This window comes from Accipiter gentilis, chromosome 33, assembly GCF_929443795.1.
Source record: "Accipiter gentilis chromosome 33, bAccGen1.1, whole genome shotgun sequence".
Lineage (NCBI taxonomy): Eukaryota > Metazoa > Chordata > Aves > Accipitriformes > Accipitridae > Astur > Astur gentilis.
The window spans coordinates 14,796,515-14,812,107 of record NC_064912.1 but is presented as its reverse complement, the minus strand read 5'-3'; the positions used below and the strand labels follow the sequence as shown (position 1 = coordinate 14,812,107).

General features: G+C 48.7%; 1 protein-coding gene across 5 annotated transcripts in view; it reads left to right on the top strand.

Moving 5' to 3' along the window:
- MAD1L1 (mitotic arrest deficient 1 like 1) overlaps positions 1–9,843 on the top strand; it is a 379,520-nt gene extending 369,677 nt beyond the window's left edge. For 4 of the 5 annotated variants that reach the window (XM_049791592.1, XM_049791591.1, XM_049791595.1 and 1 more), the window contains one exon: positions 8,760–9,843. In XM_049791592.1, coding sequence (XP_049647549.1) covers positions 8,760–8,918 — 159 coding nt within the window. In that variant the 3' untranslated portion in view covers positions 8,919–9,843. The remainder of the gene's footprint in view (positions 1–8,759) is intronic. The other variant, XM_049791593.1, reaches the window with a different exon arrangement.
- The last annotated feature ends 5,750 nt before the right edge of the window (positions 9,844–15,593 follow it).

Sequence of the window (15,593 nt, the reverse complement as noted above, 5' to 3'; positions counted from 1 at the left end):
ACTAGACAGAACACATGGGCTAGATGTTGTTAATGCTTGTTAGCTACTCACTCTGCAGCTTGACCAGTCCAATACGGTCACCTCGCAGATGGTTGGAAAGCTGCAGCCTGGGTGCTGGATCAGTCCGGCTCTGCAGCCCATGGTTGTGACAGCAGTTGGGATAATGTGCATTTGGCTGCTTTTTCTGAAGGGCTTCGTTGTAGGTCAGAGATAGCTGTGGCTGGGGGATCAGCACAGCTTCCCTGTATGTCAAGGAAAGACACTGATTTGTAAAGATCCTGAGCCTTTTATTGAGGTATTGGCTTTGAAGACTTAATTTCATAGTTTGGATTTTTATAGGATGGGGTTGGAAAAATTCTGTGGGCCCTGTGCCTTGCTCTCATCTATACTCCTTCACGGTTGATGTTTATAAACATACTTGGCTACTGAACACTATTTAGCAGTCCTGAGGCCTGTTAAAAACTTGTAATTTATGATCTCAAGGTGTGGCTGAAAGCCTACTGCCAGTATTAGTTTAGAGTGGACATCCCATGCAGTTTTCCTTTCTCTGTGATGTGAATAGTCTGCTGTGATTTACTCTCACCAGTCTTGTATTCAGCTGAAGCACTTCTAGGTATCATCTCAACAAATCTCCACAGGGTGAATCTCCTTAGTAGTTGGTTTGGAGATCCCCATCAGAATCTGTGGATGCAAAAGTAGATGCTGGGGGTGGATCATGTATGTTACTGTCTTCCCTCTCTGACAATACTGATGTTCAATTTACAGCATAATGGTGGGAAGATGAATGCATCCTTCAGATGAGACAGGGAATTTTAGTTTCAGTACTTGTCCTTTAAAACTCTCAAAGCACTTTTGGAAAATGCATGGGTATTAATCCACACTGAGCAGTAGTTCTTCAAACCTATGATTTCAATTGGATATATTTGTCTCTGTCTGTCCTGAACTGTTGAGTAACATTAATGCACCCTGATAATAGCTGTCACATTTTACCCTGGGGGTTGTTCCTCAGTGATAGGTGAAATCACAGCAGTTCAAAGACCTGTCTTCCAGGATGAAAAGCTCTATAGGAATATTCAGATATAAAATAGTAATAGTATGAATCAAAAAATATGCTTCCTTTATTTTAAAGCCTTTGATCTTATTTTTATGGCATCACATTTGACAGTCTAAAGGGCATTAACCTGTAGGGGAAACCTTTTGAGAGAAGGTGCTGACTTGCCCTCTATTGCACAGAGCACCGTCCCCCAGGATTAACACCAACCGGTTTTCCCCATCAAGAGGGGTGCAGGCTCTTCAGCACACATCCCTGCTCTTTTTTTTACATGTTTCGTTTTTTACACTGGGTGCAGAAGAGCTCACATAGATCAAAACATCTAGCTGTAGAGAGAAACTCACTGCTATGCAATATGCCCCACTCTGTGTTTCTTTGCTGCTGAGCCGGTGCAGCATCCAGAACTCCATCACTTCTGTCACTCATGTGCATAGGCCTGGGTCGTGTTTCTGATTAAGATGGAAGTATACGAGCTGACCTCTTGCTCGAAAGACATTGTGGGGATGTGGTTCATCTCAATGTTGAATAATAAGAAAGAGAAAGGAAATGTTTGCTATAAATCTCAGTGCACGCAGGGCTGTTTCTCACTTATCCCACCCCAGCTTTCAATTTTCTTCTTGGCATTGCCAGGCGCTTGCTTTTCTTTGCTCAGCAGCTAAAAGCAGCTTTTTCATTACATTTCCTGGAAGGCCCTTTTACAGGCATCCATCCCTCTCTGCCTCATAAATTCGCTTTATATAGCAAGCTGGCGACACAGAGGTCAGAGGTCTTGGCAAGAAGCAATTATTATAAAGAAGTACTCTTCCTCTTTTGGGTTACAAAGAGGATATTAAAAGGGGGAAAACTTTGCTGCAGACAAGGAATGGTCATTTGTGAAAGGCAGGTGACTTGATTGATGAAGAGCTGCACATCCTGCGAGAGCTACCTCGGGCAGGCATCCTATCAGGCCGGCTGAAACCTTCTCGTTACCGTGAAAAAAGAAGAAGGAAACCAGTAAACAGTTTGCTAAATAACCTCATAAATATTTCCAGCTGTAAGCACATCTTATGGTACAATGTGGGGTTTTTTGGGTTTTTTTTAATATTTCTCTAATTTTAAATGAACAGCCTCTAATTAAAGTGATTTAGTGGCTACCTGGGGACCTGGTATTTGAGCAGTGTGTGATGCTTAGGAGAGATTGATTGGTGAGGCGTAACTCAATTGGGGGATTTTGATAATGATATCATCACCCGAGAGAGCCAAGTTTGAGCAATTAAATCTCAAAACCTCATGTTTGGGTTGTTATAACTTCAGCAGGCAGTTTCCACATGTGCGTGCGCGCGCGCGCACACACACATACACAGTCTTTTCCCTGGGTATTTGCTGGGCACTCCAGTTTTTTGGCTGGTTCTGTGCTTGGTGGTCTGCCGTGTGTGTGTGTGTGTGTGTGTGTGTGTATGCCTGCCTGGAGTGACCCGTAGTGGTGATTTATCAGCTTTGCAGACTCGGGGAGAGGGTGCCAGCCTGCTTGGCATCACTGTTTCCCCCCTCAACATCCACACGTGGACAAGGCGGCCTTTGACATTTAGAAAAATCTCAGCATCCGAAGCAAGAGGCAGAAACAAAAAGGATTTTCTCGTTTAAAGGTCAGAGCCAGCAGCTTCTTAAAAGATATTTTCAAATAGGTTTGTTGGCCTGTGACAGGGTTTATGTGTATTAATGGGTGCCGAGGCAGGCAGCGGGCACCACATCGAAGGCGTCAGAGGGAAGCGAGGGGCTGTTGGGGCCACTGATGTGCCCAAGGCGCTTGGTGGCAGAGGTTCTGTGGCACACACAGCGATAGCGCTGTGGAGGTTTCGGGAGGTGATCAGATGGCACAGCGGACCCTGAGGACTTCTGCTGATGGGGGAAGGCATTGGGAAAGGGGAATGACTGTCCCATGTGAAGAGGAGGTCTGAGGGACTCAAGCGATGAAGGCAAATTGCCAAAGGGATCGATCTGGTGGGGAGATGTGCATAACCCGCATGGGAGCAGGCAGCACAGCAAGCTTCGAGGTGGGGTGGGGAACACCACAAGGACAAGGGAAATGGCAGTAGGAACTGGGGCAGAGAGAGGAGAACGTGGCCATACCATGGCCCATAATGCCAGAGGAGCCTGTGGACCTGAACAGAGCAGGGAGAGAGTCACGGATGTGAAGCCGTGGTGCCCCCTGCCTCAGCACGCACGGGGCTGTTTGCTCTGTGTATTCAGAGCAGTTGTACGTAGGGATGCAGCACGGACAGTGATTTATGGAAGGAGTATAGCAGATGAGATGGTGCCTCCACAATGCATTCACTGGGTAAATGTCACTGGGCAATGATTCACTTGCTCATTTTGACCCGTAATACATCTTAGCTTTGAAAAGTACCATCTACCACAGAGCATGGCTGAGCGGCATCTGCAAAGCAAAGGCTTGTGACTGTGCCAAGGGGTGGAAAGCCACTCTGGCAGCCCTGCCAGAGTCCTAGACTTCATCCTTCCACACTCTGCAGAGGTGTTTGAACTGGGGTTCCCAAGCTGAGACACAACTCTCTTGCCTACTGCTCTTGGCACAAAGCTCCACCATCACCGTTGTCAACTCGCCAAAACCCGTTCAGGAGCTCCACCTCCAGCAGGAGCACATAACCTGCATGAATCACATCCCCAAAGGCAGTTGTGCTTTCTCGGTGTGGAAATCAGAGGTAGAATATCCCCGCTTTATGCTGAAATCTCAAATTGTATTGAATGCTGAAGCCCTCTTCTCCCTTTTTCTGCATTTCTACCCCATGTTTTCTCACGACACCACATCCCCATGGCAGCCTTCTCCTTGGGGCATGCAACCACCCTCTTTTCAATCTTATTCCAGGGTCTGAAGGTCTAGAGGACATTGGGTCATATGCTCAACCAGTATTTTTCAAGAAGCATCCTTTGCATGATTAAAGTCACACTGCATGCCAGTTCATAGCTGATGGCACTTTTGGAGCCAGAGTGGGGGCATCCATTGTTTTTAGCTACCAAAATATGTCAGAGGCAAGAGGAAAAGGGCATACAAGAAACTAAAACAATGGTGTATCTAGTTCAGAGTGCACTTCTGAACCATATGTTAGCTTGTAGATGACTGAAGGAGACACTGTCACACTTTTGACATAGCTCCCTCTCAGCTGGTGGAACAAGCGGAGAAGTAAATGCTGGGACTTGGCTTTCAGGGAGGGTTTCTGTGCAACAGCAGCATGACTTTGCTCAGCAGAGTCAGTGCAGTGAGAAGCCCTGTGTATGTTACGTTGAAGCGACAGCAGTTGAGGTTGAGCCTCCTTTATGGTCCTTTATTGCTGCATTACCAGCCCGGTCTGGCCAGCTGCAGGTCCATCCCCCAGCAGGGACATTTGGGAATGCCTGCTGCTCCTCCGCATATTCTGCGTTGTCTGCTCCTTGCTGAGATGGTCCCTGCTGGAGAGGAGAACTTGCTTTTCTACCACGCTGGTGGTTGAGAGACTTTTATATGTATATCTAAACTATAAAGCCTTGAATAATTTACCAATTTCCAGGGTTAAGAAGAAGATTTATGGTGTTTCCTCCTGGCAGGCAGCAGCTGATCTTGATTCGTGTGGAAAAACAATTGTACTAACAGCTCCTTTCTCTGAGCAGATCCAGGAGCAGCTACTGCAAGTTTATGTCACCATGTGGTAAATAGACCTGTCGTCTTGTGTTTTACAATATAGTGAAACCTGCCCGCTGATCTGATTGCTCTATGGGGTAGCACAGCCTGCGAGGAGAAGGGGGTGTCACCCTTCAAATCTATGACAGGAGTCGCATCCCCCCACCAGCAGAACCGAGCATGCGGTAACACGGGGCAAAGATTGATTTCCATTGCTTTTCTAGAAGAGGTCCCGATAGGCCTTAAATCAGACTGAACTGGCAACGGAGCTTAGCGAAAGCTGGAATCTTTCCTTTTGCAAGTATTTGAGATCTGAATAAAACATAACGTAGACCTGAATCTCAGTAGTTTAGTGAGCCAGGCAGATTTTTTCCATGAATTAGAAGAAACCAGTATAGGTCTATGTAAAGAGTACCTGTGAGATGGTATTCTCATAGTACTTAGCTTCAGCATCCTGGGCTGCTCTGTGCTCAGGGAAACTGGGGGTACGGGGGGAATATTGGCATCTCTAGTGAAGCGCTGCACGTGGCTGGCTCGCTCAGCACAGCAGGGAAAGGGGGAGTGAAGCGTGATGATGGTCCCCAAATTGTCCTCTTGCATTGCCTCCTCTATGCACTGACTGCAGGGCTGATGGGGGTACTCACAGGCTCAGCTTTTCCTTCGATCCCATGTATTCGTTTTGATTCTAAATCTTGATGCTTTTTCTTTCACACTTCTCTTTAAAAGCAACAACACACTGTAGGGATGTAGCTCTGAGTAAGATGTGCCAACAGTGTGGGGCACAGAGCAGTTAGGGCTGGGTTTGAATATGCTCTGGTCTCTCTTGCCCCATTCCCACTCATGGACTGTCCGTGTGGATCAGTGACACTCATTCAGGTTCTTCAGCTTCACATTTTCTTCCTAGATGGGCTTGGGTGGTTTTTGGCTTCATCTAAACTTAGAATTCCCAGGGGTGCATCACCGGAGTGAATGGCGATTGCATTACGTGGAGTGTGTCACGTGAATAGTTGGTACGTGCCGTCACCTGCAAGTTCTTGTTAGCAGGGGCTGTGTCCAGGAGTTTTTATTTGAGGGTTGAGACATTTTTAAATTTTAAAAATTGATTAAAAATGAGTGGAGGGAGTCCTAGCTATGAACTGTGAAGAGGAGGACTCGAGTGCCCTTACAGCTTTGAACCGCTGGAACCTTCATCTTCCTATCTTTCATAAATCCAGTTTTTAGAGCTGGAACCGCTCTCCATTCATCCAAACCATCATGAAACAACCAGACCCTGCAACGTTTATTCAGCAGAGCATCCCCTCCAGTGTCCTCCCTCTCCTTGCTCCCGCACAGCCCTGCAAATCCTCCTCCCTCGTCGTGATCCCCTGCTCGCTCCCACTCCCACGCCACCCACCCCAGTGCTTCCTTCTCTGCCTGTGGCTTGCTGGGTGCACCAGGCAGGGTGCAGACTGGCGTTTGAAAAGAAATCCTGTGAATTAATGGGAACATATTGCTATTATTTCATATAATCACTTTATTTGTAAAGCACATGCTGTAAAGGTACTCCTGCTGTTGAACTCAAAGCAACAAATCTATATATATATATCCCAGTCTATACTACATTATGAACAGATGGGTGAAGAAAAAAGAGCAATAAAAACAAGTAATAAGAAAGGTAACAATGATAGCAATTTTAAAACACTCCTGGGGGAAAAAAAAAAAAATTCTGAATTTTTTTAAAAGCAGTGTGAGATTGAATGAACTGAACTGCAAGTGCATCCATCCTCAAAGTTAGCATGTAAACATCTCCTGGCAGAAGAAGAATTGCTTTTTTTTCTAAGAGGATGCCTTTTTGCCTTGTTCCTGCTTCAGAAGAGATCATGAGAAACCTGGTTGAGATGTCTGAGGTTTGGAAGCTTTTGGGGGGTTTTGCATTTTTTTGAGTTCCTGGGGAGACGGAGGCCACAGCAGGGAGGACAGTGCCTCCCTTGACCATCCAACAACCCAGAGAAACCACAATCCCATTGAACTCAATGGGAAATAACAGTCTTCTCAGAAGCATGTATTTGTTCACGTAACTTTCTCTGAACATTATTCTTATGCCTCTGCTGAAGGAGGAAACGGTTATGAAGAATAGTAGAGAGAAATTACCATTAATCTCATAAAAAAGAAATTATTCAAATGTAGCCTTTACCCAGGACGCCAGTAAGCTCAAAGTAGAGGGGAAATTTAAAACATTTACGTTACTCCGTTTCCAAGATCATAAAACACAAGAAAATGGTCTGGCACGGGATGCTGAATTTCTTAAGGAACTTGCTTTAATTAATTAAACTAGTAAACCAATTAATGGATTTACTTGTAAATTCTTAGAAAATTAATTCTGTGCCCAAAGAGTGTTTTAAATCTGCGAAGGAGGCAGCGTGTGTTTCATACAGAGCTTGAATTCCCATTTTAGATGAATCCAATTCAGCGCTGACTTTGGAGACACAAGTGATGCATTCATAATACTCGGACCTTCCTCTGAAACCGGCGCTTCCCGTCAGCTGAATCCAGGGGGATTTGCAAAACAAAACCTGTGCTGCTTTCACAGCGCCCAGCCCCTGTACTTGCTCCTAGCTATGTTACAGCCTCACGCTGCGTCTCTGGCTTTACATGGATTGTGGATGTACGTCCCTCCCTGTGCTTCCAACTGGTTTCTTCATCTGCCATCTCTGCCCTCTTCCCACTTAGCCTCTTTAACCTGACCCAGCGGTACATCGGGTGCACGGAAAGCAAGTCGGGTAGCTCCAGTGAGCAGCGGATTAAAGCGCTGAACATCCTTTGGAGTTGCTGAAAAACAACCAAGCCAAAGCGGAGGAGATTTAAACAAAAGCTAATTTACTTTTCCACACAGAAACCTTGTTTAGATTCCCTGCCTGGCTCAGGGGTGACGGGGACATTCTCAGTACCTTGCGCTCTTCGCAATCCGAAGTGACACATACGTGAAAAGTTCAAAATCAAATGCGTCCAGGCTCCTGAGAACATGAAATCAGAAACAAGCAGGTTCCCCAGGGCTCTCAGCAGTTATCGCTTCCCTTCTCTCCTAGCAGGTACAGCCATGTTTTTCCCTTCACGTGGCAATCCTTTGCTCTGGCTCTTGGCATCCTTCGACTGGGGTGGGGGTCTGCCCTGCTCTTGCACACCCAGGGGGGATGCTGGCTTTGCTCAGCACCACCCGCGCTGCCCCGCCTCGGCTCCGACGGGAAGCAGACCTGCAGAGCAGTTAGGAACGGGAGCATTTTGAAGGGGAAAATGGCAGGGGAAAAAATTAGCATTTGCACTGTGATGTTTTTGCTGTTTATTAATAAACAAGCTGCTTTCGTGCCTCCAGGGGCAGGAGAGGCTTCAAGCATTCCTTATTTCTCTTGCATTTAGCTTTTTTTTGCTTGTTTTATATGTTACAGGAGATTTGTAATGTCTTCCCACATGTTGAGTTTCCTTATTTTCATGAGAGCATCTCTGGAATAATTCCTCTGGAGCTCTCGGCTATGCGCTGCCGGGCTGATTTAAACATCCAGAAACACTTTAGAGATGCAGGGTGGATCAGCAGCTCATTGGGAAGGAGTTGCATTAATTAGGAACAGGTCTGCTTCCTCCTACAGAAGCAGAATGACTTCAGGGGTAAGTGTTTTTCATGGAGAGAAAGCCCTTGCACGTAGCTCCTGCCACCCGAGACCTGGGTGGTGATGGTGATGGTGACCCCGACGTGGGCACCTTGGTTCTGTGCTGGTGGCACAGCCTGGCCCCTGTGCAACCTCTTTCCGGGATGGTCAAACCCCTCATCTCCCCAGTGCCCCATTTGTCACTGGGGAAGGCTCCCGCAGGGGCCCTGTGTGGGGATGCTGGAAACGCACGACTCGGTAACAGCCCAATGACACCGTGTGCTGAACACCTGCGCTGCAGCAGATAACGTGTCCTTGATTACAGGCGGATCCGTGCCAAAGGAGGCTTCAGGGCGATGCCACTAGCTCTCCCTGCGTCACGGGAGGTGAATTAAACCCCTGTTGTATTAATGAGCTTGTTCTTCTTTCCCCTCAGGCCTCCAGCTCCTCCGGTGGAAAAATGCAGCTTCTGGAAACGGAGTTCTCACGAACCATCCGGGAGCTCATTGAACTCCACCTGCTTCGTCAGGACAGCATCCCGGCCTTCCTCAGCGCCCTCACCCTCGACCTCTTCAGCCGCCAGACCATTGCTTAGCGTCCCACCGCCAGCCACCAGCCAGGTGTGGAGCACTTCTGGGCAGAACACTTGAGGTAGCAAGGACAAATTCTCCCCTCCCACCCTTAATTTGTGGTATTGGGTTGCTTCTGTGTTGCAGGGAACAGCTTCTTCTCCCTTCTTTCATGCTGATTCCCAAACTGTACCGGTTCCTCTGAAAAGCATCATTTCCCTCCTGTGGGAGGGCAAATCTAGCTCCATCCCAGGGCTCTCCTGTGCCAAGACCCAATTCCTGCCTTTGAACTGGGAAATGTGTTCGTCACTGCCCAGACTGTCTCAGCATCTCTCTAGGAATAAGGTGGGAACTGCTGGTTTGAGGAGCCACAGCACCAACGTTTGCAGCTTTTCCCAAAAGGATCCCCCAAATCTGGGCCCCAGCAGAGAGATGAGCCTTGCGGGAGGCTGGTGCTTCCTACCCCTGTGGTTGTCCTCTCCTAATGGGAGCCAAGGGCTTGGTCCCTGAGGACAGGGACCTGGGGAAGGATCAGTCATGAGTAGCAGGTTCTTTGTGGATACCTCCTGCTCTTGCAAACGGCTTATCACTCAACAGGGTTGAAATTATTTTCAAGATATCCAGTTACCTGAGCCTGCCATCACTCAGCAGAAAAGCATGAGCATAAATGGCCATTTGAAGACCCTACACCCGTGTTGACACCTCTATGTTGTGTGGTGTGCTCAGATGTCAATAGCATGCTTTTTGTTTCTCACCGAGACTCTTGGGCTCTTGGTTATCTCAGGACTGTGTGCTCCCAGCTGCTAGGTTTAGCCTGCTACCTGCCACCAGGCTGTGGGTACCTCTTCACCTTCCTGGGGGTGTCCCTTCTCCTCTCCTCCGTGGAGGATGGAGCACACCCTGAAGTCTGACATTTTGTGTTACAATGGATGTAGCTCTTCTGTCGTAAGAATAAAGTGTCATTTCTCAAACTGGATGCATGACTCCTTTATTTGGGATATCCACTGTGCTCCCCCTGTGCTCTCCCACATGTAAAGCATGATAACGAATCGTCCATCAATGGTCTGATGCTGGTACTGCTTTGAGAAGGGAGGATGTCATTATCTCAGTTTTCCCAGGCGAGTGTCATTCATGCTGTAAAACAGATTAGTTTGTTATGAACTTCTGTCTATATTGATTTCCTCTTGATATGAGCAGGAAAGTACTTCCTAAGCTTGGAGAGAAGGTAGCAGTAAGCAGGCTAGAAAGTTGGCTTAGATGCTCACAATGGCTGCAGGATTGGCCGTGCATGCTGGAGTCACAGTGGGACCTGTCGATGTGTCTACAGGCACAGAAAAATAGCTGCTATAGACCCAACCGATCAGAGGTGGAGGGACAAGTGTGTGCTCTGGGGAGGATGCAGCCCCCGTCTCCCCAGCCCTCCTCTCCGCAGGGTTTGCAGGAAAGTGCAATAGCAAAAGTTTGGTGTTTTCTCTTCTGCTTGAAGAAGTCCTGGTGGAAGATGAATTGCCTGACATGCTGTGCCAGGGGAACGCTGCCTGATTCATATGCGCGACGTGGCACCGAGAGTCGCCTTCCTCAGTCATGGGGAAAATGAATCATGACGTCAGCCGCATTCGGCTCCTCCGCCAACACAATAGCAGATCCTGGCTGCCTCTGAAAATTTTTCTCCTGGCTCCTTGCAGGAGAAACGAAGTAATTAATAAGTTTACAATAAACCCTCTATCTTAGCAAAACACGGGTGAGGCGAGAAGCGATGATGGAGAGTGACAAGGGAAAACACGTTCTGCCCGTTGGAAAGTTGCCTCCCAAGAGTGAAAGGATAATAAGTTGGGGTAGAAAACAGTAGTCTTCTGAGACGTCTTCAGTGGGGAGGAGAGACAGATGACTTACCGCTCTGCACCCCGTTCTCCCAGTAAAACTGATTTGTTCAACTAAAGTTTAATGCGGCAGCACGGCTGGGCGAGGTGTGTCGTGAGGATGGGTGCTTGGCTAGATGTGCTGGCGTGGTGCAGCACCCAGTCCTGCTCATGGCTTGAGAAGCTGCTGGGGTGACTGTCCTGCTTTGGCCAGCAGCATCCTTGCCCTGCTCATGGTGTTATGCAGCGAGCAGACTTGGGCACTATGTGAAACTGGGACTTTTGGGAAGTTTGGCTGCTCTAAGGCTCACTGATGGAGGCCTGGGAGCATTCATCAGGAAGCATGACCACTGCAAAGCCACCTGGGCTACCTGTGGGACACGGGCTTGCGGTTGGGCATGGGGAAGAGGACCTGAGACTCCCCATTTTATAGCTCCAACACAGAATTCGGGACGAAGCCCCAAACATATGGCCATACCCTGCCACCACAGCAGCTCCTATCTCTGCTGCCATCATTATACTGCTCATCTCAGCCATGACGGAGCTGCAAGGAGTAACTGCGACGCTGAATTTCGCACTGATTGCTCCTTCCATGTCGAGCTACGTGGGGCTTGGCAGCCCATCACAGGGCCCTGCCACTGTGTTCACCACCGCACGCATCCTCCCTCCATGGGTGCACCCCCCCCGGGACACTGCAAACAGAGACCCTGGCTGCCAGGGATGGTACAGCAGGTTTCAACCACCCCAGGTGGTGGGGGCACAAAGTCCCATCTGGTTTCGGCTCATCACTTGCAAAGCTCTGGCCCTGTTCATGGAAAATCCTTTTAGAAAATCTTGGGAGATCGGTAATAAATTTGCAGTTGGTTGGAGGGGAGAGGTGAGACCGTTAAGAAGTGTGTGTATGCTCGCTGGGTCTCTGTGCACGCTCGCTAGGTTTATAGTTTACAGCTATAAACTGTACAATATGATTTATTAATGCACTGCTGGGGGACTGTGTGTGTCAGCGCACTGTCTTGTTTGCAGCCTTGCTTGAAGCTTCCCTTCACTCAAACTGCTTGTGAGCCCCTGCTCCTCTGCTGATCAACCCTTTTCATCTGCGTGCATATATAAATACCGAACAGGGGCAAAGAGCTGTCAAGTACTGCCATATGGTCCTTGAAAGCAGCAGAGCTGTTGGCTAAGGCAGGTATTGCAAAGTTCATGCCTCTTCTAAGGTTGCATCTCTGAACCTGGAGCCTTTTGCTCCTGTTTTGTGTCTCCTGGCTCTTGGCATCATTGTGTGTTGTTTGCATGAGCCTCAGAGTTGTCCTGGAAGTACGTGATGCCTGAGAAGTAACAAGGGAAACCCTTTTGGGATGAGCCGTGAGAAGCTTGGGGTTCGTAGACGTTAGTTACAGATCTTCTCCATGTAACGCTATAGGAAGAAGGGAAGAACGGGGAAGACCATGAAGCTGCAATGGAGGTTGGCACCTAAGGAGCAAAGGGCAGGAGTGGAACTGGGGGTGATGGAGAGGCAGAAACAGGGCGCTGGACGAAAAGGGAAGCCACAGTTCCTAAACTAAAGAAAGAAAAGCCATCTTCTCCTGCTGGCCAACTGATGCTGTTTGCAAAGGCTGTGTGGCAGCCTGGGCCCAGGCTCTCCCCACTTCAGGGGCTGGAAAGTCTCTGATTTTCCCTCACGCCCCTGGCCACAGTGGGGGTCTGGCTGGAGACCCCCTTCTCCCCTTCGCTCTGCGTGGAGCAGCAGCCGCTGCCTCACGGCAGGGATCACAGCTCTCCCGAGGGTGTGCAGCAGTGTCGTACAGGGGCTGTTGCCTTGCACCCTCCCACAAGCTCCCAGGGTTTTTCCCAACTCCCTAAGGGCAGAGAGGTCTTTTCCTCCCCACAGCTCCTTGTGAAGTGCCTTTTCCCTTCTGCCTCTCCCGGCACAGATGGGGTTGGTTATTGGGGGTAGCTGATGGAGCCACTGTCTGGGCAGCCCTGGGCACCAGGTGGGCAGGAGAGCCGTGATGGAGAGGGATGAGCATCCCCAAATACCTCCTCCTACTGCTGCTGGGTTGGGACAAGAGCTTCAACGGCTTGTGGGGATGCAGAGAGGATTGGGGTATGGAGAGCGATGGGGCAGGAGCAATCCCACCCCTGGCTTTTGGATTTTCTGCCTGTCCTGGGACAAGCCAGCGAGGCCCTTTTGCACAGTGGGCTCTGTAAAATGGGACTATCACTTCCCAGTCATGGCCTTCCAACACCGGCCAGCAGTGAAGGTTATTTAACCCCAAATGCAGCCCTACAGGGAGCCCGGATGGATGGCAGCATCCCACCGGGGCTCACAATGGATGGGGGTCGGACACAGCATCCCACAGCTGCGGCGCCAGCATTGCTGTCGGTTCTCCATTGCTCCCCTCCGCTTGCTGCAATGCGCCGAAGAAACGGGGAACAGCAGCCACCCTTTTCATTTTCTGACCCCAGCAGCGGGCTGAGAGACAGCCGAGAATGGTGTGAGTTGGGCTGACGGGCGGACGTGTCAAAATAACCCTCAGGGGACAGAGGCAAAAGCCTTCCTAGGACATCACCAAGGTAATGCTGGACCCTAGCAGCCAATGCTGCTCAGTGTGGGAGATGACGCAGCCAGGGCAGGTTGGGTTCTGTTCTTACAGCTTTTAGCTCTTTGAAGACGTTGGGAAAACGATGACAACGTCAGATGGCAGGTGACCATAGCTAACAATGGCACATTCTTGACGAGGCAAGTGTAGTAGCTGGGGAGGACAGAAAAGGCTTTCTGCGCTGGTGTAAATCACATTCACGCTGCCTGCTGTGACAGCAGATTCGGATTTAATAGCAGCGATGCTAAAAGTTGCATGATATTTAAAAGGTACAAAACGAGCCCACTCTGATCAGTGGAGGGATATTAAATAAATAAATAAATAAAAAATCAGCAAAGCTTTTTCACGAAGTCTTTTTTAAATATTAAAATCCCATCCTTCCCAACAGGAAAGCTTTTTTCAGGCTAAGAGGAGCGACTGAACGGCATCTGATGATATCGCATTGACACAAGTGTCTAGAAAAATAGGGTAGGAATGTATGATCTGTTCTGAAAAAGGAACCCTAGCTAATAGGAAATATGCTGATGCTACTTTTAATTTCATGACTCAGGTTCACTGCAAAATTGATAGGAATCTGTGTTGGAGCTTGGTTACATTAAAACAGTTCTCTGCTGCTTGAGGTTTTTCCATTTCTTGTTTCTCTTTGGGGGGATTGTTATTTTAAAATTTTTTGGTACTCCACGGGCTTGTAGATGTTATTTGAAAAGACAGGGGAGCGGTCTGGCATCCAAAGGAAATAGGATATTTTTGCTTCAGAAACAGTCTACGTAGAAATCGCTGGCCAAAGCCTTCACTAAGGGACTGCTGCAGACCCTGGCCCTGGGCAGCTGTCCCAGCAGCTGCTTCTGCTCCTTCCACCCGTGGTGGCTATGTCTCCAGCCTTCCTTGTGTGCGTGTTTTCCCTTGAAGCAAATACAAGGGACAAAATAAAAGGAAAATGCACTTTAAAGAAAATGCTGCCATGTAAGTTAGGGAGTACAAAGGCAGCTCCTTGATGCTGGAGGGCTTGGGAGCAGCCCATGTCTTTGGTCTCCACCCAAGCCACGTTCCTCCACCAAAGCACGGTCCTTCAAGTTGTCAGTTCTCTCTCCTGCTTCCCCAACATGGGATCAAGCATCTCCCGGCCCCTTCGTCTTCCCTGTGCTGTTTCCTGGCCCAGGCTCTAGTGCTGATGAGTTTATTAGTGTTGCTAATTTTACCTGATGCTGCTTCCTTCTCTTCATGACAGGTTGTGTTTTTTGAACTCTCCAGCTGACTGATTGAGCTCTCTTTAATATTCCCTGTTTTACTTTGAATTCTCTTTGTTGGCTGTTGCTTGTTGTGGGTTTGATTGTTTTTCTTAAATCTTTCCACTGCCTCTTTTTCCTCCCTGGTCCCTCTGATGCCTCTTCAACCTGGAACAAAGCCAGAGACCATCAGGAGGTCATTGAAACACAGACGGTTGTTGGATTTAAATAAGGACTAGATAATTTTATGACCATTAACAAGAGTCGCTGCTATGCAAGCTAAAATAATAAGGGCAATCATATCGCATGGTTCGGGGAGCAAGTTGATTGCCTGTACGGACTGAGAAGGTAGTTCTGCATCCCTGACTCCCCTCAAAATACAATACAGTTGACAAGGTGCACCAGACAGGTCGAAGGGCAGGAGGATGCACGTACAGAAGGATGTGCAAGGCACATCAGCCTGGCTAGAGGGTGAGAGCTCTTCCCTTATCACCTCTATCATCACACTCCTTTTATCTGGTGATTGGAAGCTTCTGGTATCAACGTGACGGAAAATGTTCTCCAGGCAGGTGAAAGGCTCTGAAGTTTGGCAGATGAACCTTTCCTCTCTCCGTGAGCATCTTCTGCGTAACATCTGTGCCGTACGATTGCAGGCACTTCGCTTTGCTGGTGATGGTGGCTGGTTCATCTGCCAGGCTGTCCCCATAACCACTACCAAGAAGCGGTCTCCCTAAAGAGAAATTAAAAGCATGAGCCTCACTTAGATCCTTCAGTTTGGAGGTGCCTCCCACTCCCCATTGACCGTGGAGCGTGTGAGGGAGACCAGCCTTATACATAATGGGGTGATGGCAAATTGCACTGTCCCTCTTTCACCCCTTCTCCCCGCTACAGCTCTCCCAGCTCCTCTGCGTGCACGTGTCTTTCTGCAGCTTGTTTTGGGAGTCACGCTCCAGCCCTTGGGGATGTACGTGATCAGCTCCAGCTCCGATCCCGCTGTTACGAGGCAGAGCCGGCCT